At 42.8% G+C, this 26,157-nt stretch overlaps 4 protein-coding genes across 6 annotated transcripts in view; 3 read left to right on the top strand and 1 right to left on the bottom strand.

Moving 5' to 3' along the window:
• asic1c (acid-sensing (proton-gated) ion channel 1c) overlaps positions 1-5,097 on the bottom strand; it is a 96,750-nt gene extending 91,653 nt beyond the window's left edge. Inside the window, exon 1 of one of the 2 annotated variants that reach the window (XM_076021628.1) lies at positions 3,201-5,097. In XM_076021628.1, the coding sequence (XP_075877743.1) occupies positions 3,201-3,755 (555 nt within the window). In that variant the 5' untranslated portion in view covers positions 3,756-5,097. The remainder of the gene's footprint in view (positions 1-3,200) is intronic. The other variant, XM_076021626.1, reaches the window with a different exon arrangement.
• A 4,168-nt stretch (positions 5,098-9,265) lies between these two features.
• Positions 9,266-9,913, top strand: h2bk1 (H2B.K variant histone 1). Its single transcript, XM_076019744.1, has 2 exons — positions 9,266-9,431; positions 9,534-9,913. The coding sequence occupies exons 1-2, from the start codon at positions 9,318-9,320 to the stop codon at positions 9,768-9,770; spliced, it is 351 nt and encodes a 116-aa protein (XP_075875859.1). The 5' UTR covers positions 9,266-9,317; the 3' UTR covers positions 9,771-9,913.
• A 5,076-nt stretch (positions 9,914-14,989) lies between these two features.
• Positions 14,990-19,587, top strand: asb10 (ankyrin repeat and SOCS box containing 10). Of its 2 annotated transcripts, XM_076021584.1 has the most exons (5): positions 14,990-15,433; positions 16,454-16,721; positions 17,014-17,518; positions 18,808-18,921; positions 19,349-19,587. In XM_076021584.1, exons 1-5 carry the CDS (start codon positions 15,109-15,111, stop codon positions 19,532-19,534), a joined length of 1,398 nt encoding a protein of 465 aa, XP_075877699.1. In that variant the 5' UTR covers positions 14,990-15,108; the 3' UTR covers positions 19,535-19,587. The 2 variants fall into 2 exon arrangements, with proteins under 2 accessions (XP_075877699.1, XP_075877698.1); XM_076021583.1 differs by lacking the exon at positions 14,990-15,433 and adding an exon at positions 15,440-16,264 and having other exon boundaries at positions 18,808-19,455.
• A 2,503-nt stretch (positions 19,588-22,090) lies between these two features.
• On the top strand, positions 22,091-24,483 carry gbx1 (gastrulation brain homeobox 1). Its single transcript, XM_076021585.1, has 2 exons — positions 22,091-22,862; positions 23,413-24,483. Exons 1-2 carry the CDS (start codon positions 22,421-22,423, stop codon positions 23,925-23,927), a joined length of 957 nt encoding a protein of 318 aa, XP_075877700.1. The 5' UTR covers positions 22,091-22,420; the 3' UTR covers positions 23,928-24,483.
• Positions 24,484-26,157: the final 1,674 nt, after the last annotated feature.

Below are 26,157 nucleotides of genomic sequence, written 5' to 3'. Positions count from 1 at the left end.
GACAAAATACTAATTAATATCGTCGTCGCTGACATCCGTGCTTGACCTGCTAACAGGTCACCCACAAAATCACAGCCGCTGGCCAACGTTCCATAAACCGTCCATTTATTTCCAAGGACCTTTGAACGCGGTACAAATGTGTAGTTTCCAGGGTCTCCTCCTCGCAGCTGATAGCTTTGCTTATTATTACCAGAATGTGAATCGCCATCTGGTCAACTGTGATATGTTGCTCTGCCAATTTAACCACGGCAAAGAAACAACCTGCTCTAAAAACTGTGCGGGGAGAAATAAATAAATAAATGTGGGTCTGAGTTGTACACGGCAACCTAAACACTGTGATCAGGCAACGACCTGAGAATTAAAATAAAATGGCCCATCATCCATACATCCATCCATCCATCCATCCATCAATTTTTTGGGGGCAAATGGGAGAGGGGGGGTATGTATCACATACAGGGCACATCAAAATATCACTGTGATATCAAATCGTGTGACAGAATCAAAATCTGTTCATTCTTTGCTGATCCTTCGCCTCAGCCGTAGCAGAGAAACTTCAGAGGGAGATTTCTTTCTGGCTCACAATCTTACTGCAAGGGTTTTTGACACCACATAAAGAGAGTGTTTCATCATCTGTGGTGTGTGGAAGAAACTCAGGCCAAAAAAAATCTCAGGGGGACCCAGACATCATTTTATTTAATGATGAGATTATTCACAAAGGATTACAATGGGCCTGAAAAGAGCTGATTTTAAAAGTTGAAGTACTTTTGCCCTGACCTGAGAACGTACAGCCTGATAACTGCTTTGATGACTTTCATGTTCTCAGAAGTGGCCATTTTAAAATTCAACCTGCTGCTCCTTAAACACATGTTTCATCTGAGAAGTGTCACAGCCAGCACCTTCAACCAATGGAGTTCAAGTTCAGCACTTAATGGCATTTCTAAAATAATGATAAAGAAAAGAAACTGCAGCTCTCCAAAACTGCTGGATAAATGCTTTGCTTCCCCCACATGCATCACAACCGCGGTTTAATGAAATTCTCCCTGCATATATTCAAGGTCAAAGCTCATCACTCAACCAGTCCTTTGCATTGTAAAGCTGCCTCTCAACTTGTCTGTGGTGAGGGGGAGTGAGGGGGGTGATAATCAAGAGACTGACATCCCCTGCCTGTGGTCGCCTTATCAGTTTACCGCTGGTGAATAATGACTTTGAGTAAGTAAAAGAAAATGACACCAATAGGACATGAGTGGACAAGGGTGACAAAACACAGCGACACGCTTAAGAAAGATGCAGCGCGCTGGTTCTGGTGGCATCTAGAGGAATGCTTACAAATTACAAGCCACTGATCAGTGTAATTCTTCAATTCCTTTGGTTCTAAACTACAGCTGTGACCCAAAAATGTGACGCAATCAATGGACCTTTCAGGTGGGTGAGTGATAGGATAATCAATGATGTCACACACACACACACACACACACACACACACACACACACACACACACACACACACACACACACACACACACACACACACACACACACACACACACACACACACACACACACACACACCACAAATGCCAACTAAAGACTCAATTACTCCCTCAGCAAGCCCATGTCAGTGTTCACAGTTAGTTGTGTGGAATCATTGAAAAGGGTGCGAAAGGACCCTCAAAGCGCACAAGAAAGCAACAAAAAAAAAAAAACACAACCAGGTTTGAAGCAACAGCAAGGAAAACAAATCAAAGTGCAGACAGATTTAGACACATTTATTGCTACCACAGTGACTTCTAGTCAGCCAAAGTGGTCATACTCTGCTTGAAAACTTGTATATGCAGAAATTTCTAAACGGAGCTTTGGTTTTCTCAACAAGAGAAATGAGTTTTGACCAACCGAAGGATTAGACAGCTGCAGATATTATTTATCTTCTGAATATTTAACAAACCACCATTAATCAAACGCTCTATGCTGGAATAAGTTAGTAAGGCAGTGATCCATCAAAGCTGGACCTCAAAGAGCGGATCAGAACAAATATGTTGGAACTCAGTTGGGCTCCTTTTCCGCAGTCTGCACTGTTCCCCTTCTGTGTTTTTGTTTTTGGCCATAGGACACTTCCTTCCCAATAAAAGAAAATCTGTGTATCCCAGACGGTGCCTTAGGGACCTTTGTTACATGTTTTACTCAAATAAAGTAGGCTGTTGATAATTAAAAGTGCTTGATCGCTCCAATCAGGCAGTGGACAACAGAGATGAGAAGATCACAATCACTTGTACAATCAGGGGAAATCAACTTGGAGTCAACCTTATATATCAGGTAGATTCAAATCAAGGCTCAAATTCTAATGGGATTCTGCATCATGATGAAGCAGAGGTCACCAAGACCCCAGTCCTCAAAAGAATATTTAGAAATACCATGCTTCTCAACCTCTGAGGATGAGTGTTACTTCATGTTTTCCTTTCACACTCTGCAACTTCTATTGTAATTAAACTGGCTAGCAAATATACTTTAAATGCATGAGGATTTATTATTAATGCAACAATTCTAAAGTAAACTGAATGAGAGAATGGCAACCTGGGCAAGAAAGACTCCCAGTTCAGAGTAGCTCTGTTCAGTGCATCACAGCACATTCCCCTCATTCCTTCACCTTATTTGGACGTTGACAACGGAAACAAATACTGAAAGAGGTTGCTTTTATTTTTGTTTTATAACCAACTGCTAGAAAATCATGCAGATCACTTGGTAAAATCCTGGTAAATGTTTCCCTGCTAAATTCCTGCTGTAAAAAACTGTTTGGCTTTGATACACCCCAAAATAAGTTTCCGAAAGAGAAAAAAGGCTCGTTTTCACTTTTACTGACAGAAAAGTGTTTTTCCCCTCAGTATTTGATTTTTAGAAAGCTCTCCAAAGACTAAACATGACTGAAAACTACAACATGAATTAGTCCAAATGTGTCAAATCAGGATAGTCAAACCACATCAAGCATATATTTTGCTATTTGGCTATACCAGGGGAGTACGACCGTCTCCATGCAGCAGGATCTCAGGTCGTCTCTCCGATGGACATCCACACCAGAGCAAGGCATCGCTTTCAAATCAATTGAACCCAGCCAAAAGTCTCAACTGAAAGACTCTGCCAGGTTCATGGTGGAATGTTCAACGGCAAGCTTGGAGGATTCCAAAAGTTAAAAACGGGGGACTACTCACTGTGGTGAAGTTGACGGCGTAGCAGTCCTCTCCCCGGAAGGTGCACTGCAGTAGCATGTCACCGATGTCGTGGCCGGTACGGTTGTAGAAGTCAGTCATGTTGAACAGCTTGGGCTTAAAGTTCTGGAAGTTCGCCTTATCCCTTAGAGCGTCCAGAACTTCGGGCTCGGCCAAGTGTGGATTGGCAATTTGGTAGTTGTTGTTGAGCAGAGCCAGGAGCTCGCCCACGTGGTAGAGGTCGTTCCTGGTGATCTTGGAGAAGCGGAACTCGTTGAGGTTACAGAAGGTAACGGCCGGGAAGGTGAGGTTGGTGGCGGCCACCTCATCCAGCTTGGTGACATGGGGGTACTCTAGGTAGTATGACACCCGGTCCATGCACACTAGCATCAGCAAGCCCAGGGAGCCCAGGAAGGAGAGGGTCCAGAGGAACCGGCGGAATGTCATGTGCCCATAGGCAAATATGTGACTCATGCCATGTAGGGTGGATATGTTAGCGAAAGCTTGCAGGTTCGAGGGCCTGATGCTTTCAATGCTGTCCTCTGAGCTTCCTTTCATGGTTGTGGGGAGATGCTCAGTTCTGCCTCGCCGAGAACTTCAGGTCAGAGACTTTTGCTTGGCAACGGCAGAATCCAAACGGCAGTGTTGGTCGGGCACTCTGCTTCTTTTTTCTGTTTTTGTGCTTCTCACCCTAAACAAGTGGCACTAGTCCCACTGAGTGGCTACCTTAAAACGGTTGTTCGTCCCTCAAGTAGTTGCCTTTTCATGACAATTAACCCTGCGCGATGGTTGCCGGCTGTTCTCGCGGGTCCCCCTCCCCCCTTTTTTTTCTTCTTCTATCTCTTGGGGCAGCTATTTTATTATGTCTCGGCGGCTCTCACTCTGCCCCTCGCAACGCTTCGCTGTCCTTTGTAGCCACACCAAACACAATGCCAGCTACGGAGACACCCACTTCCAGCGTAACGCAGTGCCTGCTGATGCCGGAGTGGTGCGAACGCGGGGGGGATGAGAGCCAGAGAGGATGGAGGGAATGGCAAAACATAGGGACGGTTGCGAGGAATGATTCGGGGTGGGTTGCCGGTTGCGGTGGAAAGCGTTTTGGAAGAGAGCAGTGCTAAGCCCCGGCGGCCAACGGGACCCACACCTCCCGTGATCGGACAGAGAATGCCTCTATGAAGCCGCTGTGATGATGGGATGTGATGATTTTTGTGAATGGAGGTAATAAAGAAGAGAAATGGCTCACTGGTCCCTCACCGCCACCTCTTTGCTCTTCTCTTTTCTTCCCGGGGATGAAAGCGAGGGCGGGGAATGGGGGTGGGGGGGTCACAGACCTCCGGCCAGCCTACCACTGTGCTTGACAACCGGCGCTCACACAGCTTTTTTAATCCCTCGGTTGGCTCCCACTTTTTTCCTCTCTCCCCTGCCTGCACAGATCCTCAGTTAATGGGGACGACCACCTCTTGATGCTTAATGGCCAACGTCCCCAACGGAGAAGCTTGCTGAAGCCGCCCGGAGACCTTCGGCTTTGGTCCTGTTAACATACAGATTTATATTCTGCCGTGCGGACCCTTTTACTCTCTTTTTCACTGCCTCTCTACCGCGCTCTCTCTCTCTCTCGCTCGCTCGCTCTGTCTCTCTCTCCTCCACCACTCCCCCATTTCTTGCTCTCTCTCGCTCCCTCTCCCTCTTTAGTAGTCAGGATCCATCCCACTGCTGAATGGCTGCTTTGCCTGTGTCTGCACTCACATGGCTAGTCTCTCAATCTGAACGCCCCCGCCTCCTCGTTTCACCCTGTCATTATTCCCCCTAATCTTCCGCTTCAACAGCAACAACACGCCAGCTTGCGTGTGAGAGCGCCACAGGTTGCGCAATATTTGCACTGACGCCACATTTTTAATAAGTTTTAATAAACAGAGGAACTAACCACCAACACACCTGCCTGCTTCAATATTGGTGTTTAAAATATCTCATTTTGTGATTTAGATTTTACAGATGAGAGAAAAAGTCACTAAACCCAAATGCATTTAATTGTCAATTAGAGTCCAAAGATTTGGACTACATGACTCTTTAAGCAGTCTAAGTAATTAAGTTGGTAATTGTGTTGGGGTTAAAATGTCACAACACTATGCGCACACACACACACAAAAAAAATCCTTCCTCCATAGACCAAACAAGATTATCACTCACTAGCCACCCAGGGCTGTCTTATTATCATAACAATGGGTGAGCTACCAAGGATGTGACCACAGCCCTTGAGGATTGAATCAATATCCCTCCATGGCAACCAAAGCACAGAGACCTTAGCAACCAAAGCTCACGAAGGAACGCAGTTCAGACACAACTATGTAAAGCACGTCAGTCGCTTACACGAGGGAAACGTGATGTCACCAAAACGTTGGAACAGACAAGATACATTTACAGGTTACATACATATACACATATTTATATATGTATATTTATACGTATAACATATCATACAACATATGTATGTATATACACATACAGTACATATATATAACTCCTGAAATGACGACCTATGCAAGGGTTACAAGTTTAGCAACAAGGATATTGAACAAGTGTTTTGTCAGAGCTAACCAAAGTCTACCTGCTTTTCCACTTTAAGACTGTTTTTTTTTTTTGGTTGGTTGTTTTTTTTGGGGCGGGTGGGGGCTGTTACGTCTGTGACTGATAATGATTAATGTCACTTGCAGTGATGGATGGATGATGCTGCGCCCATTTAGCATGCACCTTGCTGTGCTTTAATGTGTCTTCATTCCCTTACAAAAGGAAAAACAAATTCAAATAAAGGTACCATTAAGTTGCTGCCTGAAACCAAGTGCCCCAACAGTTAGTGAAGTGCATAGCTTAGCACCCATTTCCCCCATCACAATGAAAACACAAATATCGTGGCATCCAACATCCAACAGTAAGGTAAAATGCTCGTCAAACCTAATGCTATTATCCCACGACTGTGCACACCGAGTCAAAACCAAATGAAAACCACAATTAAAAATAGATTACAACAAATGACTGGATTGTTGTCTGTGGAACAAATATGCATTCACTATTCATTTCTTAATAAATATTCAACAATAGGGCAAGCTAATTTCTGTTGTCACAGCTACACAAATCTTCCTTCCGACATTCAATTTCCATTTTCAGTAATTAACTGTAGACATTTTTCATGGCGCGTTTATTTGCCTTCTCTCTTTTCTGCGTGCGGATTAGCAAACTTGAGTTTCCGACCTCCAGTGGCAAGCATTCCCGCCTTTTGCAGATTACGGGAAGAAAGTGTTAGGACTTTCCAACAGTAACTGGGCATGCATTTGGTCGGCAGAGTGCACAACAGAACACAGTGAATATTAATGAGGAGGAAGAAGGAATCTTGCAGCTGGTGGCTATTCCCGTGCTAATTTTTCTCTTTTTTTGCATGATTTATTTTGGGCTGTGAGTTCTAGCAAGAGTTGATGGCTTGTAAAAAAAAAAAAAAGTTATAGGAATAATATATGATTATAGGATAGGGTAGGATAGGATAGGCTAACATATTGGATAACACTGAGCATTTGATCTCCACACATTAACAAGAAATTACTAATAAAACTGAGAGCCAGCCAATGAAAATAAACCCTAATAACTGAAACGGTTTCCTCTCCACCTTAATCCACCTCCTGTCTTCACACAATTCAAGCGGTTTAGGATTTACTGCAGACTGCGAGATGCAGACCGCTGCTCCACTCAGCTGTAAGAAAAAAATAATTTTACCTTTATTCCACACCTTATTTTGGTAAACGCACAGCAGCATTCTTTCAGCAACTCTTGCTGTGTGAGTCTTTGCCACAGGGAAGCAGAAGAACTGCGACAAGCAGACTGTTCACGTGATTTAAGCCATGCATTGAGAAAAGAGGTTGTGGCATTTCACAAGGAGCCGGGCTTATGCAGATTTGGGAGATATGCGAGTGAAATGATGCTGCAGGCAGCCAGAACATCAACTACGGTGATTTGTTGAACAAACAATACACAGTATCGCCTTGAAATCAACTAGCTATCAGTGTTTTGAAATGCGACCACCTTCTTAAAACTGAATGTGAATGTATTCAAGGACATCATTTGAAATGTTAATCCAGAATGTAAAATAATCTGCAAATGTGTTTACTTTCAAGGAATTGCAGCAGGTACCGAGTTAAGCTTGTTGTTATGCTACAAATCCTCCTGAAAACCATGAAAAAAACAAAACATCTAGCCTTCAACCAACGTTCTGATACGGAAAGGCTGCAACAAACAGAACAGGTATTTTTCCTGTCCTGTGTTTTTCTTACAGCTGCCGCATTGGCATGCACACATGCACAAACACGCACGCAAAAAAAAACCACACTTATGACACTTGTTCCAACTTCCATCACAGATGAAACACTCCAACAGCACAAATCTGCCAGACGACTGAGAAAAGGGTGGCCTTCACAACACAATCATCCATTAGCTGCCATGTAATGTGTGTGCCGGTCGCTGCAAATGACCTTGCATAAAAGCGGTTTGTAATGAGGGCCAATTTATTTGTAATTGACTACGCTGTATCTGCTGTGCCCTGTATAGAGAAAACAGACCTTGGATGACAGGAATGGCAGTCGCACTCTGTGCTGTGGATTTCAATGCAACATGGAAAAAACAGGGCACTCATCTTCTGTCACCACTGATGCACTGACGATTTGTGATAGATAACAGGTATGGAAAAGTTATATGTAATTCTAGGAAAATACTAAAGGCAAGTGGAAAGAAAACATGTCCAATATTTTAAATATTTATGTTAAACTGAAACTATAAAACTAACTATGACAAGGTTCCTCTTACCTGCAATCACAATACTTTCTAGCAGATGTCAACCTTTACAAAAGCTGATGTTTTCAGCAACTTCTGTCACAGCGACTTATGTTTTTTTTTAAGGAAAAAGATGCATTAATAAAGTCAAACCTCCAAGCCCGCTTTTCAGGCCAGTGCAGCGTTACCAAATTCTGGCATGATGATGATAAATGAGCGCAATAAACCGCATTCCCCTTCAGAGGGATGTGTTAGTGTGATGAAGGCAAAATTTAATCGGCCAAGTGTCTTGAGTCTCATCAGTCAAACTGATGAAATATCTGTGATGAAAGACGTGGGTAAACATACACACCCAAATTACTACTTCTATTAAAACACTCTATTTCAATGTTGGGAAATCAGAAAAACATACAAATGGTTAAAATTTACTATTAGAATGCACTTGGTTCACAAACATTGTGAAACATTTGCAGCATACCAGGAGGCAACTGAAGCTTTATCACGGCAAGTGAGAGAAATGTGCAGGCCGAGCCATTTCACCTTAAGTCGGCATATTTGCCAGGATAGTTTATTGCTTAAAGCCCTGACGAGAATTATTTGTATGACGTTGTAAAGCTACCTTCATAAAATGCTGTTGAGGGCCTATTTTTAGACCTAAATTCGAGCTACCAGACTGCAAAGGAATTCCGTTCGAATCGGCGTCTAAAAGGTCTTAAAAACTATTGCAAGTCTGCCCCTCAGTGGACATCTTCGGTTAGTGCGGGAGCGTCAGCATCATTCTGTATGTTGGATTGCTTGTGAAGGTCCTGTGTGTAACCTGTATGTTTTGAGAGGGATTCCCCCCCCCCCCCCAACAATGCACAGAACGCTGTCTTGGTAATATAAAAATCACAAAATAGTGTTTTCATTCATTAATAATAATCTGGAATACTCACTTGAAGAGCAGAGGAGCTTTGACACCTTCAACCTGTGGCAGACCGGAATGTAGCGGCTATAAGTGTGCCAAGTACGACAATGTTTTTGTTCTGTTAGAGGAAAAATAAAACAAGGAAGGTCAAGAAAAACATAATAATCAGCCTGCAGTTTCTTACCATGACTAGATGCTATTTAATTGGCATACAAGCAATTGCCCCCACCTCCTCCCTCCTCCCTCCCCTCTCCACCCCTATCCACAAACACACACAGGTGTGTTATATTAGCTTAAATGCGCTAATTAACACTTTGTACTTAACACGTGTGCCCGTCGACAAATAGTCTAGACGTTTTTCGCAACAACAGTGGGAGTGTCTGGCGAACATAAAAGTGGATATGTCCAACGATATTTCTAAAAAGAAAACCAAGACCTCAAGTGACAAAAAAACCAAACGAAAGGCTAAAAGAAGAGAGACTTACGCGATGTACATCTACAAAGTTTTGAAGCAGGTGGGTGAACGTTCCGGGGAAATCGCCGACTTTTATTCCCCCCTCCCCTTAATTTCCGGTGAAAATTGCATTAATATCCGTCTCCTGCTGTGCCCACGACAGGTCCACCCGGACACGGGGATTTCGAGCCGAGCCATGAGTATCATGAACTCATTCGTGAACGACCTGTTCGAGAGGATCGCCACCGAGGCGTCCCGGCTGGCCCAGTACAACAAGCGCTCCACAATCACCAGCAGAGAGGTGCAGACCGCCGTGAGGCTGCTGCTGCCCGGCGAGCTGGCCAAACACGCCGTGTCCGAGGGCACCAAGGCGGTCACCAAGTATACCAGTTCCAAGTGAACGAGCAGCGTATTCAATATTTTTATTTTATTTTATTTCATTTTATTTTATTTATTTTGCAGTATTTTGCAGCACTTAAAAAAAAACATCCTATCCGCCACTTGTTAGAAATTATAACGCACCCTTATTGCCACTAGATGGTGCACTTTCACATCAGTCATACTGCTTTTTTTTTTTTTTTTTTTTTTTTTTTTTTTTTAAATCAGTTCGTCATTAGAAGTGATTGAATTTCACTACGATGCAAAAAAAATAAAGAATATGCATCGATCTGCCTCACTGTCTAATCCTTTATAGGATGCATTCAAACCCACTCAAATTACGGAGGGACTCACAATTTATTATTTCTAATACGACTAATAATAATTAATATTATTATTATTGATTTGGATAACCACAGCAATAATATACATAACATGCAAATACTAGCGTTTGAAGTCCGTTCGTCAGTGATCACCTTTTAAAATCAGCCACGAGGTGACGCTGTTCCCATTCTAAAGCGGCATAAAACGCACCTTTTTAATTAATTAATTCCAATAATGCACATTTCTTTTTGTTTGTGATATATTCCGTCATGATTTCAATGCTGGGTCCCATTGCATTGAATGCTTTGAGACAAATAATCATGAGCCTAATATTTTTCTGCAGTGCACGAATTAAAGCAATCATATATAGCGGTAATTATTAATAATTTCTCTCTGTTTCAAGAGTCCTCTTAGTTGAGGGCAGAGGAGAAGAAAAAGAAGGAGAAACTAATCAAGACTTAAGTGGTGTTGCTGTACACATTGTTGAAGGCTTTGCTTTAAGTAAACTTTTAAATTAATGATTTGGTCAACCTACTTGAGTTGACGAAATCAGTGAAATCACAATGCTTAATATCTAAGGTCAAAATTATTTAACAGAAGGTGAAACTTAGCAAGTACATATTCACCTTTAAAAGGGCACTCCGCCCTGATGGAAGCCACTTTGACAGTTTCAATTGTGGCTTCAGTCTTCATCAGAAATGTCAGTTGGTGTTGCTTTTAGGTGAGGTTTCAGGCGTTATACGCCAGTACTCTTTGATGCTTCTGATGAAGACTGCAGCCACTATAGTCGAAATGGTCAATGTACAAAACTGCACTGGCCAGTTACTACGAGAGTTTATTTTAATATGTAGCGTAAGGCTAAATAAAACTTTTCACGTTATATGTAAAGGACTAATTAAATTAAATATGAAATCTGACTCTGGTCTTCACCAAAATAAATAAATAAAACATATGTTGGTTTAAAAAGTGTGCATGGTTGCATGTCACAGTCCTTTATGTGGACAGCCTTTATTACTCCCGAATATTTCAGCTCAGTCACCTGAGGCTGCAGTTGATATTCTTCAATCTATTTAGAGCTATTTAACATCAGGCAGCCTATAGCAGTTTGCTTTTAAGGGACTGAAAAGAGGAACTTTATTCCACTGCGTTTTGGTTAATTCATTGCCTTACATCATTGTGAACACATCAAGTGAACACACCATTCGAAATTTATCAAATTCATTACTTGTCTAGAAGTGGCTTCAATAATGTGTGAGTGCCATAGAAACAACTGTTGGTCTTCAGTGCTTGAGAAAAGCAGGTGTGTGGCTCTGACTCATTATCTCACGTAGAAAAACTATGAATACTCCAGGGAAACAATTACCTTACCATCATACATTTAAAAATATCACAATGGTTTGTTAAAAAAAAGTGAATCTTTTTGTGCCCCATAAAACTAAATCTGTGATTCGGTTAGCTTTTTTTAGGACATATTTAGAAACTGACAGAGGCCATAACGCAACATTGTATCCTTGTTACGCATTCTAATCAGGTTTTTAAAAGATGACAACGGCAACTGAATAGCGCTTGATTGCAGGATAATCACACCAGCGTTTGCGCTGGTCCAATCTGCATAATATGGAACCACTGTTAAAGGTCTCTCTCATTAGGACGATGTTTACATCAGCCTATACGTATACACACAATAGGCGACCCTTGTCAACGTTTCACAAAGCCTCGCAAACGGTGATAATGCACGTGGGTGTGACTCCCGTCGCTGCCTGTTGTTGTTGAGATACCCCATTTCCGATGTTTTCTCCCTGCATTCTTGGTAATGATCTGAACTCTACAAATGTTATCATGTGGGCAATGCAGCCCCTGATGGCGGTGACTTTGTTCGCGATTATCATAGTCATTTAGGCTCTGTATCTCACACTCCTTCCCCATATCCCCTTTCATGCCCGTGCCAAGCGGCAGTCATCGCTGTCTGCTTTAGGCAGACTGCTATGAACACATTATGGATGGGTGCATTAGTGAGTGATGCAGCGCACGGGCTGCCTTGCCTTGTTTTTTGTCTGAGTGTGCATCATTAGAAAATGTTCCACTTGGCAGGGAAGCGCGTATTAACTGCAGCCACAATGAAATGAGGTTGTGATAGATGGTTAAAGTTATACAGGACTATTAGCTTGAAATATGAACCTCTCAATTGTCATGATGAAACAGGGGGCTATTTGCGTGGTGATCAGTGCATCGAGAGACAATTGGAATCTGCATAGGCCGATACAATTCCTTACTATAGGTATAGTGTGCTCCAAGCTGAAAGAGCAGCAAAAAAAAAAAAAAAAAGTAATCACGCTGTAGCGAAATAGTTTGGAGCTACTGTTCACTTCCGGGCTTTGTAAATTCATTTGGCCTCTATCTCAAGCGTTGTGATGAGACCTCTGGGAGCCTTTAACAGGCACCTTCCCTAAACCCAGTTGTTGACTTTGATGAGCCACATAAATGGCAGAAAAGGAGGCTTGATTGGCGGAAATCTACTCACGGCACAATGGACCTAAATCTGACTCTGTGTGTGTGAGTGTCTGTCGGTGTGTGCGGGGCCACGCATTAATGTGTTTGCATGATAATGATCAACAGCAATTTGACATGAAGTAAATTAGAGTAGGGCAGGATGTAAATTAAGACTGGCATGCAAATCATCAACGCAACTTCCTGTTCAACAATGGCACCGGTGCATTTTCATGTCTGCACAGTACGATGCAAACTTGTGGCCTTTTTCTTTTCCTCTGCAACTTTCAAGGCGTGAATTAAGAAGGATTGCTCTCAGCACTGAAACCTCCAGGTCTGAACTTGTTTTTACTCTGATGCAAGCAGGTCACCTGGGCATCGCGACACCTGACGCGCTGACACAATCAACTAAACTTACGCTTTCCCCGGGTGCATTAACTCCATCTTAAACTAACAACGACTTCCAATTGAAAAGCCATTAGCATTTCATATTCCTGTAATTACTGTGTACATTTCATTATGTTCTCACTATATTAAATGACTGCTCAGCGTGGAGGGAGGGCCATAGTGTAATCTCTTTCTGTATTACACCGTGCCACAGTACTCAAAACAGCATTAAGAGGCACATAATCAGAGGGAACTAATTGCCTATGATTGCATAAATGAAGTGCTTCACTCTCATCAGGGCCGTTGCTGATGTCCGGCCTGTTACCGCCATGGGGGAGCGGTGGGGAGGTTGACCACCAAGGCCAGAAAAAGAACCTTGGGGAGACAGCTACTGGTGGGTAATGTGAGGAAACCAGAGATTTAATGTGGCCATGGGGGAGCTGTGAGGGCAGGGGGTGTTACTGCTGCTGATGTTTTTCCTCTTGCCATCAGAGCTGCCTCCGCTTCAGAGAGAGAGTGAGAGAGAGAGAGGGGGTTCGGAGGGGGTGGGGGGAGAGAGAGAAAAAAGAAAAAAGGGAAGGCGAATGCCCACCATTTGAGAAATGAATTTATCGAAGTCGCTGTCTTTTTCGCCATTAGTAAGTGTTTAGTTCAGCGTTTTAAATAATTGCGTTACCAGGAATGATATTTAAAATACATTTGGGAGTCAATGAGGCGGGAAAGTGCCTACATGTTTTGCTGATGACACCCGGGCCATTTGGAAGACATCAAAGTAGAGAGGAGGTAGCCCAGATGCATATTATAAACTCATTATGTATATCATTTAAAAGGATGTACTCCAGCCGCAAAAACAATATTCCTACTCCCTCTCTCTCCCTCTCTCACTCCCTCTCTCGCGCTTTCTCTGGTAATGTGTGTTTTCAAAGTTGAAACTCTTACTCGCCTTCAGTTTAATGTGGCATCTATTATCAAACTGTAACATAAAATAGATGACCTCGAATTCCATAGCGGAACCGTTGTTAAGGTATAGAGTAGGTGCCGGGATGCCACCGCCCACAGATGAGGGAGAAGGTGAAAGCGCCTGGTGCAGATCTCCACCTGTGGTGCAGATGGTTTTTTCAGTGCATTTGCGTGGTCTCCAACACAGAGGTGAATAAACAGACACGATGCTGTTCAAACACAGAATAATTTCCCAGTGACTTCTTGAAGGATGCCGAATCTTAAATTAGTACGATGGCTTCAGCTTTTAAAATGTGGGTTCGGCGTGGAGTGAAAGATGTTTTGTTTTTTGTGTTTTTCTGCCATCTCTGGAAAATTGAGGCCGTATCAGTCAAAGTGGATGTTTGTCAGCCGCTTAGCCAGCAAGCTAAAGAAGCTTAATTATGCATCGTCCCTCTGCCATCAGAAGACTACACGTGGGGGCAGAGTGACACAGCGGTAGGCAGTCATTCAGCCTAATGTTCTAATGGGGGGAGCCGTGTGGATACATAAAATCCATTAAGACTCCTGGAGAAGAAAAGAAAAACACAAAGTCGGGGGGAAAAAAAATCAATCTTAAAAATCACTGGCAGGGTTGAAAAAGGAATATTACTTCTGTTGGCTTTTCCTGTAAATCTAAAAGTCCGGGAATCACCATCAAGATGGCGTGCTGTAAACATAAATACAGCTTACAATGTAGCAAGTGTCATTTACTATTGAACTTCCTCTGTGAAAGGTGAAGGGCTGTGAACTGTTACTTCATTTTTTAAAAGGTCCCAAGTCATATCCATTTGCAGTACTTCTGTAAAAAGAGCATTTTTTGCCCTCTGTTTATGGCCTCCTGCAAAACAATGCTTTGTTTCAGCTTCCTGTCAACACTCATTTTTCCTTGGTTGTACCCACTGAATGTTTTGGAAGGGGACAAAACAAGGTGGCCACAGTGAAAGCGAGCAGGACAGGCTCAAGTGGCAGCATGTGACACATAAAAATAGCATGAGCTGTCACAGCGTGGGGAGGGTCTCGTACCAAATATCAAAACAACTCTGTAAACCAACCCTGCACACGGCCCGCAGGCAGATAGTGGACATCGGCCAGAGCGAGGGCCACAACGGGCCTCTCCCTCACTTCATAACATATACAACACAGCAAGGTTTTTTAATCCAGGAGTGGACAAGCCGTTCGACATGTCGCGGAACAGCTTTGTCTTCACTCCCACTGCCCTACGCTCTCTGGAACATGATCAGGACTTGTTGGATAGGCACGAGTACAAGAAGCAGCTGGCCTCCTATCACCTCAGCAGCTACATGCTGCGGAAGGAAGCCAGGGACCGCACATCGCTGAGGCCCAGCCTCGGCCTGCGGGCAGTAGTGTGTCAGGACCTGGTGGTACAGAACGCTGTCTATACAGGAGACCTGGAGGCAATGCAGCGCTTCTTTCCCAGGGGGTCCACGGTGAACCTCATTATTGAGCCACATGGCGGAGACATGCGCTGGACCACCACTGGGGAAGGTAGAAGACCAGCCTCTTTTCATAATTCTTCTGTGAACATGTATTGGTGAAGCTCTACCATGACAAAAGTTGTTCGACCCACCCATGTTCTGTTTGCCCTCAAGCAAACTGCAGCTGCGGCAGAAGGTATAACAAAAAGACACAAGCCAAGGCTATTTATAGAGGGAAAGCACAAGGCACTATTTAAAGGACCCATCACATGTCCAGCAGCATAAAAATCTAATCTGAAGGCATCCCTTCAAGAATAAATATGTAGCTTCCTCTTTTAATGCTGTTAGGATCCGGGCAATTCTAATAATAATTCTGAGAAATTTCAGATGTCACTTAAATCTCTGCTGTTTACAGATTCTTTATATTTAAAAAAAAAAAGAAGAAAGAAAAGCAAATACAACACTGACCATCTGCGACGCGAGTTAGCTGATTGAATTCAGTGTAGAGGCTGAGGTTCCACAGGTCAGCCAACACATCACATAACACCGTCCTGAAATAGTCCTGTCTGCACAAACGACCTACATAAGCGCTTATTTATTTCCCTCAGTGGAAACTAGCAGGATAGGAGACGTTTAGGAATCAAGGTCAGTAAAAGCGCAATGGATTACACTGCACCCAAGATAAAGTGGCTCAAGCAAAAACAGTACCGGAACGATGTGATTGCCACGGCAAAAGCCACAGGTTGCGTCCTGCAGTTCTGGAATTCTCTTCTTGTGGGCGACGAGTTGACCATCCTCAGCATCGTGGACGATGACGAGTATGAACACCTTATAGATGTCGTTTTTGACACCAGCAACATAGAAGAGTGGAAAGCCTTCCGATTTAACTACAGATCCCTGAGTAGGTTTTTCAGAATTTGCGGGTGTGGTATGAATATTAAAAAAAAAAAAATCTTTATTTTAAATTGGACTAGGGCTGTCAGTCAACTATAAAGGAAGAAAGAGTTTAACGCCAAGACAAAACTGTATGATATTGCCAATAGTGTCTGTTGGAAGGTTTAATTTGTACCAATGTTCTCCCCGCCGGTAGGACTGTGGTCGCTGAGTTACGAGCAGGAGTTGACCACGCCGCTTCACATCACAGCTGGACGGGGTTTCACCGACTGCCTGAGGCTCCTGCTGCAGCGGGGGGCCAATGTGGAGCTGGCCCCTAGTGGCATCACAGCCCTGCACGAGTCATGCGAGAACTGCCAGCCGGAGTGCACCAAACTACTGCTGATCCACGGCGCCAATGCCAACGCCGTCTCCGAAGATGGACTCATGCCTTTGCATGTTTGCACACGACCCGAATCCCTTGAGTAAGTATGGCAGAGCCAGACTGAGGAGCGGGGGGAATTATATGATTTTTATATTTTTTTGCTAATGTCAGGTCTGTCGTAATAGAATGATTTATTTTCTGTGTGAAATTACTGACAATGTCCTAATTTGCAAGAATATTTTGTGACTGCAACTACAATGTTTTTCCATTTGCTGTAATTAATCTTAAAGGTCAGTCTGTGATAATCTGCCGTTGCTCAAGAGTGTAATAATCCTCAATGAATTTCAAGTACACGTGATGACACTGAGTTACTTCTGTACTTCTCCCTGCAGATGTGCCAAGTATCTCCTCCAGTATGGTGCAGCAGTCAACGGGCGCACCACAGATGAGGATGACACTCCGTTACATGTGGCAGCCAGGAACGGCCTCCCGGAGCACACTGAGCTCTACTTGCGCTATGGAGCCATGGTGGACAAGCAGAATGACGAGGGTCTCACGCCCCTCAACTCTGCCTGTTCACAGCGCCAGGAGGTGCAAGAGCTTCAGTGCTACTTCAAGGTGTGTCAGATTCTGCAGGGGGCAGGAGCCGACATCCACACTGTTGACCAGGACAAGCACACGCCTTTGCACATGGCCTGCAAGAATGCAAATCCAGACATAGTGGAAATGCTGCTGGCCAACGGCGCCAACGTAAATGACATGGACTACGGCGGTGAAGCGCCCATGCACAAAATCCTCAAGGAAGTGTGCTACAAAGTCTCCCATCATCCCGAGAGAATTGTCCGCGCCCTGCTTAACCACGGTTCAATCCGGGTGTGGCCCGGAGCTCTCCCCATGGTAAGATATGAGCACAGTTAAAAGGGAAAGGCCACCTAAAATTAAAACCCCATCCATTTACTTTCCATCTTTCTCTGAGCGGATGCTTTGGCGACATTTTTAAATGCACGTAACCATTCTGTAGTTTCACAAATGGAAAAAAAAAAACTTCTACCTATGGTAGCCGTGGTCTTCAGTGTAAAAAAAACATCACTTCCCTATTACTGCTTATGCTGCATTAAGGAATGAGCAGATGATAGAGCTGGGAAGAAAGACACAACACTGCTTGTTTGGCATCATCTAAGTGACTTAAAGACTGCAGTTAATTGGACTCCAAACAGACTGACAACAAAACTATCCTTTCAGCAAATAATATCTATTGTAGCCTCCAAGGCAGTAGCCATGATCATGTTGGCACCTTCCAAATTAGCAATAACACAGACTGAAATTCTGTGAAATTTACCCACTGCTCAAGTACAGCAATGTTAAAAATAATGTAATACAATCAGTCTATCTCATGGCCATGCCTCATGGGCACATTGTTTCAGTGGAAGTTTTGGCTAAAAACATGGTGTTGGCTTGGACAGCTGCATCTTTTGCATCAGACATTCTTTTTGTTTCTAATTTTTCCTGATGTTTTTTTATTTAATTATTTATTTTTTATGTTTGTACACATGGCTGCCATCTAGATCACTTGGGTGGAATTCTTTCCATCTGTGAAACTTCAGGATGGAAATTTGGATTTTTTTAAGTGTTGCAAGCACCTCTACCCATAAAGCAAATTGGTGAATTTTCAATTTTGGCTGAACAATCCTTTTTAAAGCTTTTTAGGTTGATTCGTAGTGGCTGCCTGTTGTATTAGTAGCCACTTTGTCATTAGGGAGATCTGTCTCACATATCTGTCACATATCTGCACGTGACACCTTGAGTGAAAAGGTTCTTAGAGCAGCAAATTGTTCCTTGCAACATTCCAGACTTCACAAGTTCACATTCAAAATCCCTCCCGTTGAATCACACTACGTGAAGTGTTGCACTCTCTGCAGGGAACAGACTACAACTATCAGTGAACCCACGTGCATGAGACAAAATGCCTGGTCCCTAATTAGGCAAGTGTTAATAGGAGATTAATTAGCACTAATTGCATAATTTCCAGTTAAACCCCTGGAGGGGAGACCAATCTGTTCATTTCACAAGTGTTTAATTACTTTATTTCTTTCAGTTCTATGATGTCAGGCGCTTGCTGGAGAACTTCAGCGATGATTGTGTGTATTCTATGGTTTTCCTCCATTGCCACGGTGTTTCTTTGATAGGTTCTGAAGCACTGCTGTCAGTCTCCACGCACCATTGAGGTCCTTTTGAACGCCTACAGTCACCTCAAAGTCACAGAGACTTGGGTGGAGTCTGTGGGCCCTGAGGAATTGAAGGCAAGATTCTGAAAGTTAAAATATTTCATGAAATATATTTTACGGGGGTTTTTTTTTCATGCTGGAGGCTTTGTCTTACTACTCTGTCATTACATCTTTAAACAACAATGGTTGCTGGTTCTATTAAATATAATAGTGATTGCTCTTTAGTGTTCCCATCATGAATATAATTATATTTAGACACAAATACTGTCCTTGTGCAGATCCTGTTTTCGATATTGATACGATATTAATGCATTTTAATATGCCAAAGGGGAGACAGGTAATAGGGGGTGAAATGCTTAATGGTCAATTTAATTTACTATTAAATAAAACAACTTTTTTTCTGTTAAACAGTAAAATAAATAATTGATTTATATATTATATATTATATATTTACTATTTCATTTTCAAATGCCCCTGAACATCTGTGATTTCTTCTCACCAGGATCACAAAGAATTCTACGAGTCAATCTTCTCTTTGGCAATGACTCCGCGCTCCCTGCAGCACTTGGCACGATTCACACTGAGGAGCTTTCTGGAGAAGCGTTTACAAACGGTGGTTCCTAAACTTGATCTGCCCACATTCATCAAGAACTACCTGCTACTGGACTGCAGAGGCTATGTCCACTGAGAGAACTCTGTGTTTTCTCTCGACACCCTGGAATCGTGTTTATTTTTCATTTATTTTTTAAGGAGTAGCTTTCGTAGTTAAATAAGAAAAAAAAAAAAAAGTTTGTTGTTTGTGGAAAGGCTTGTCGAGCTTCCCAGGAGAGTGAAGCTGCAGCTTGATCTGCCACAAGAAGTTTAAAAGTACATGCTCGCCATGACCACGTTTGATTTTACACCACAAGAGGGAGCTAAAGACTATGTTTGATAAAAGCAGTTATAGCGGCAACAGCCGGGTAATTTGCCATTTTATTTATGTACTCCTTACTTTTTTCTTTACTTCGTTGGCTACTTAAGATGTCGGTGTGTTTGATTTTGTATTACGCAGTTGGTTATTAATTAATTAAAATTAATTTCTTGTTTTATTTTTCCTGTATATACACAGGGATGGGATAAATAAGTGTTACACAATAATTGTGATTTCGCTTGAAACATGAAAGAACATGAAAATAAATAAATCATAAAATAAACCCATAATTACTGAAAGCTATACGATTGCTTCATCCACTGCTTAACTCAAAGAATCGCTATTTGGCATGAATGGTTTGAGAAAATTGCCATTAATTGCCATTATTTTTTTTATTTTTTTTTTATTAATAACGAGTTACATCAACGGCACCAAAATATTATAAGATGATTGAATAAAATTGTGTGTGTGTGTGTGTGTGTGTGTGTGTGTGTGTGTACGCGCACGTACACGCAAGGGCTTGTGTGTGTGTGTGTGTGTGTGTGTGTGTGTGTGTGTGTGTGTGTGTGTGTGTGTGTGTGTGTGTGTGTGTGTGTGTGTGTGTTTCCCTCAGCGTGGCCACCTGAATCGGAGGAGAATTAGGGCTGAAAAACAATGTGGGAGGATGAAACATCATTTAGTTCATTAACTTTCCACCTGCTACTCTGTGAAATAACAAGAAGCGATCATTAGGACTGCACCGAGAATAAACTGTTGGTGCAAAGTATTAATTTTTAATTACTTTAACAATTTTTTGGAAATAATATCAAGGAGGGAAAACTCGATCAAGGATCAAGCTTGCTGCAGTTACATGGAAATATGTCATCGGCAAATTTAGCAGATTTATATTTTTGGAATATAAATCTCCCCTTTAAAGTTATCTGGTTTAATATCCCCTTCAATATATGTGCCCATATAGATAATTGTGGAATCAAAACTCTTTATCCCAAATAAAATCCTCTGCTTTCAAACGATTTCAATAGATCAAGAAGAGGTCCTGCTGAAGTCACTTGCAATTAGAAGAAAAAGCCTCGCCCGGACCCTCCACTGCTAATCAGAGCCGGTGCTGATATGTTTATGTCCTCTTGCAATCAGACGACCAGGAGGAGAGCTCGGGCACAAGAGACTCAATAGGGCTAATCATCATCAGCCCCCACTGCCATTTAAAAGGTGAAAAGATCTGAGATTAAACCTGCATTTAAAGAAAGAAGAAAAGAGATTATTTTTGCACTCTGTGTTTAATATTTCGTGCATATATTATTTTTCTGAAAGCGGCTGAACTATACGGTGGAAAAATGCGAAATGCTGTCTTCATGGGGAAATTGTAAGCTGGCAGCTGATCAGTGACCGAGGCATTAAAATTCACAGTTCCTTCTTCTTCATCGCCCCCCTCCAACTGACTTCAAACACAGTTGACTTTGGTCACTATGTTGACCTCGAGGGAAAAAAAAAAAAAAAAAAAAAAAAAAAACCTTTATCCGGCTCTGATTTCTCGCAGAGTATCTCTCTCCGGGGAACAATTGTTGCTCTTTTCCCCCACCGCCACCAACGCTTTGCGCCCGTGACGCCTGACGCATTGTTTTTATCCGCGCAGGGGCGCGCAAACATCTGCCTCTCCTCCCCTCCTGACTCTGATGCCCGTCGGCCTCCCCACATCCCCCGACAAAGGCCGCCGTTGTTTTACGATGAACCCCCCTTCTCCTCCCCCTGCCGCATCCAGAGTAATTACTTATCATCAATCAAAATTAATAATAGCTGATTGGGTTGGTGTGGTCAACGATTATAGAAGGGGAAGGGCCGGGGCAGTCTCTCACCGCCGGGTTTGGAGTCAATGGTGAACCTGGCAAAGAGAGAGAGAGGGCGTGTGTGTGTGTGTGTGTGTGTGTGTGTGTGTGTGTGTGTGTGTGTGTGTGTGTGTGTTTTGGGAAAGGGGGGCGTGCGGGCCGTCTATTTGGTCTCCACTGGGAAACTAGCGCCTCTCAGGACGGCCAAAAAGTCAGCGGCTGAATAAGGAAATGAAGCGTAATTTGAGGAAGATGGATGAGCCCCCAGGGAAACACCCCCTTTTCATTCCCCTTGTATTGCGCATGATAACCAATGCGGTCTCTCTCTCTCTCTCTCTCTCTCTCTCTCTCTCTCTCTCTCTCTCTCTCTCGCTCTCTCTCTCTCTCTCTCTCTCACACACACACACACACACACACCGCGGCGTGTAAGAGAGAGAGACGGAGGGAGGAGTCGCAGGAAGGGGGTTTCTGGGGGGCTTCGGGGTGCTGGGGGGTAGAGGTAGATAGAAGGGAGCGTGTGTTTACGTCCCAGTGTGTGTGACAAATAAGAGAGGCGCTGAAGGCAGCGGGCGAACTGACTGACTGACCGACTGACGCCGAAGACATCCGGAGGACGCGTCCGCACGCACACGGGATGTCAACACGGCAGAGGATCTACTTTTAATCCGCTTCTGTCTTTTGCGTTTAAGGTTTTTCTTCTTCTTTATTTTGCCCGGGCGGAAAAAAAAAAAAAAATCAAAAAAAAAAAAAAATCAAAAACAGGGGGGAGACACCTGCCCTCAACTTTCTCTTATCCCCCGCCTGAACAAAAAAAAAAAAAAGAAGATCCCAGCCGGAGAAGATGCAGAGACCAGGCGGCCAGGGAACGGCGTTTTCCATCGATTCGCTGATAGGAACCCCTCAGCCCAGACCGGGACACCTGCTCTACACGGGCTACCCCATGTTCATGCCCTACAGACCCCTGGTGATTCCTCAGGCTTTATCCCACTCGCCCCTGTCCTCCGGGATACCTCCGCTGGCGCCGCTGGCTTCCTTCGCCGGCCGCCTCACCAACACCTTCTGCGCCAGTTTGGGTCAGGGGGTTCCCTCCATGGTGGCGCTCACCACCACTATGCCCAGCTTCTCGGACCCTCCGGACAGTTTCTACCCTCCGCAGGAACTCCCCGGTCCCCGCCTGAGCGCCGCCGATCCCGGCGCCAGGAGGCAAGAGAGTCCGCACTCCGAGAGCCGGGAGAAAGGCTCCGAGCTGCTCAACTTCTCCGAAACTTTCCAGACAATATCAGGTGAGCGGGGCCTGTGAGGGCGATGCCGTCTGACCATTAAGCAAAAGACGCTGTTTTAGAAATGTTTTGTGTGCTTACAAAGTATAGGAATAGGCGTTTTTATGTATTTTTGGGGCCGAACTGCATTTAAATGATGTTTTGTCACCATCAAAGCTGTCATGATAAAAAAAAAAAAATTAAAAAAATGGAAAAGTATTCTTCCGCTTACCTCATAGACAATTATTTTCTTGCAAATATATTTGTTATTTTTTTGTTATTTCAGGCTGCAATTGGCAAAGTTCAGAAATTATTCTCAATGTCTGTAAGGCAAAGATGATATATATATATTTTTTTAGAGGTGGATCAAATTCCAATGGAAATTATATCAACCAAGTTTCCAAACACAGCGGTCATTTTATTGCCATAATGCAGTTTGTGCTAGAAAAACGTTTTTGTTGCATGTCGATGTAAACTAAAGGAGACCCACTTGAACGCAATGCGTATTTCGAGCATTTTGCAGACGTGTCAAAGCTTTGACACCATATTTTCTCCCCCCCACGCACGCTTCCAGCCGAGACAAAACTGTACAGCTCAGACGACGAGAAGCTGGAGCTAAAGTCGGCAGACACGGTGTGCAGCGACCGGGAGGACAGCTCGGTGGACAGCGAGAACGAGAGCTTCTCGGACGGCAACAACTGCGGCTCCCTGTCCCAGAAGAGCAAACTGAAAACCGGCTCGCAGGAGGCGCTGCCCACCGGCGGCTCGGCGGGGAAGAGCCGCAGGAGACGGACCGCGTTCACCAGCGAGCAGCTGCTCGAGCTGGAGAAGGAGTTTCACTGTAAAAAGTACTTGTCGCTGACCGAGCGCTCGCAGATCGCGCACGCCCTCAAACTGAGCGAGGTGCAGGTGAAGATCTGGTTTCAGAACCGCAGGGCCAAGTGGAAACGGATCAAGGCCGGCAACGTCAACAACCGCTCAGGAGAGCCGGTGAGGAACCCCAAAATAGTGGTGCCCATCCCGGTGCACGTCAACAGGTTTGCTGTGAGGAGCCAGCACCAGCAAATAGAGCAAGGGACCAGGCCGTGAAGCAAAAATGCAGAATTAAAACAAAATCCATGATACGCAAACAAATGCTCTATATAACGGCTCACACTATGTTCTGCTGAATTGTTGAACGCATGAAGCACAAAAAGGGAGGATTCGGTTATTTTGTCTGAGAGGTGAGATTTGCTCGCAGACAGTTTATTTGGCACCATGCTGCCATTTTTATTTATTATTGTGTAAATGTGTAAATATAAATGGTTAAAAAAAAAAAAAAACACACACAGGTACAAATGGGCACTATGGAGACTGTAAAGATTTTTCTAAGTATTTATATGTCGGGCCAAAATTGTTCTCTTGTTTATGTGCATGTCCTCATTTTTGGTGAAGCTGGATTTTCCTTTCTGTGTTTCGTACTATTTGTTGACCACATTTTGCATGTTTAACGAGGTTTTTGCATTTTGTTTGGCGTCACGATGGACCCAATTTATACAGGCATCTGTGGGGGGGGAGAAAAGAATGAAAAGATGTGAAGGAATTCTGACCAAACAAGAGACAAGTTGTAAATCATATTGACCTAATAAATAACTTTATACAGAAATTTGGATTTCAGAATGAATTATTACTGATCAGAGAAGAATGGCAATCTGCAGAGAATATTGGATTCTAGGAAAATAACAATAATGTGTTTTTAATCACAATACGAAGAATATAGAAATTTACAATTTTCTGATGGCAACGTCGAAACAGGGATTTATGGAGAATTTAATTGAGAAACTGTTTTAAATGATCTGTCATTGGACAACAATTATGGGCATTTCAGGAATGAAATGTCCTCTCTTGGTTAGATAGTATAAATTTTGATCCTGTGAAATCCATATTTATGTTTTTATTCCACCTATCTATTTTTATTAATTTTGTGAGGCATGAAGACCTGGAATAGTTGGATATTTCTTTGTGAAAAAGATGCAGTGATTGATTTGTATTTAAAAAGCCATACTGTCTCAAGTGAACTGATGGATCCTCATTACATCAATCTTCAATTAACTCAGCAGTCAGGACAGGAACCAAACCTGCAACGCAAAAAGAAAAAACAATTTATTATTATTATTATTATTATTATTATTATTATTATTATTATTATTATTATTGTTATTATTATTATTATTATTATTATTATTATTATTATTAACAATAATAATAATAATAATAATAATAATAATAATAATAATCCATCAATTTTAACACCCGTTATTCCTGAGCTCAGGGCCACAGTGTCTGCTGGAGCCTCTCCCAGCTGTCATAGGGCAAAGGCAAGGTTATCATTATCATTATTATTATTATTATTATTATTATTATTATTACAGAGAGAGGGGGAGAGAGACAGCATAATTTGTAATGCAAATCAATAGTAATATTCAAAAACATGAAAAACTCCAAATAGACATCATTTTGATGGCAAATCACAGTAAATTCTACATTGCTTGGAAATCTATATGGCGTGATATTTCCTACATTCATTTAAATAAAAAATAAAAAAAATACTGGAGGATTTGATATTTTTCCTAAAATGTGCTCCCAGTTCTGGATGCTTACAATTTGTACATGGAACACTAAATTACAGTATTTTTTTGTAAGGGACAAAAAAAAATGACTTTTTACGTGAATATAAAAGACCTTGTGCGCTCTGAAGGAATTTATCTGCAGCACTAGTGGAAGAATAAGTAAAAAAAAAAAAAAAAAAAAAAAAAAAAAAAAGAATCATCTTCCTGACTGACATATGGCTCCATTATGAGTGGACCAATTTGGAGGGGGGGGGGGGGGGGGGGGAATGTTAAAAATGATGTCCTGCCACACAGCTACTCAGTTACAGGAAAGAGGAAAAGAAACTTCATGTTTTATGCAAACCTTTCCTTTCTTTCTGAGCTCACATGGTTTCTCTGAACCTTTTCCAGAACAGGCTCATGTTGGAATAACTCACTTTTAAAGCTTAGATGGTTTTCTTTTCTTTTATTCCCCCTCCAAAGTACACTCATGCCTGAAGTCGTGCTTAACCTACTTTAACAGCACCTGTTGAAATGAGATGACAGGGCAAGATGTCTCAAATATTTCCTTAGTACTAATATTTCTACTGGGTTAAACTGCTCCAATTCCTGGCTTGGTCTCAGTTTACAAACAAGTCTTGTTGCAGATGCAACACACGGGTTGTGTGTCTATTTGTGATTGCCCTCGGAGCAGGAACAGCTCTTTGATGACTGGTCCACTCATGAGCAGC

Source organism: Nelusetta ayraudi, unplaced genomic scaffold (genome assembly GCF_046127955.1).
Source record: "Nelusetta ayraudi isolate G7.1 ecotype Tasmania unplaced genomic scaffold, CSIRO-AGI_Nayr_v1 ptg000011l, whole genome shotgun sequence".
NCBI lineage: Eukaryota > Metazoa > Chordata > Actinopteri > Tetraodontiformes > Monacanthidae > Nelusetta > Nelusetta ayraudi.
Note: the sequence above shows the minus strand (reverse complement) of the source record. Positions and strands in the feature narration are given on the sequence as shown.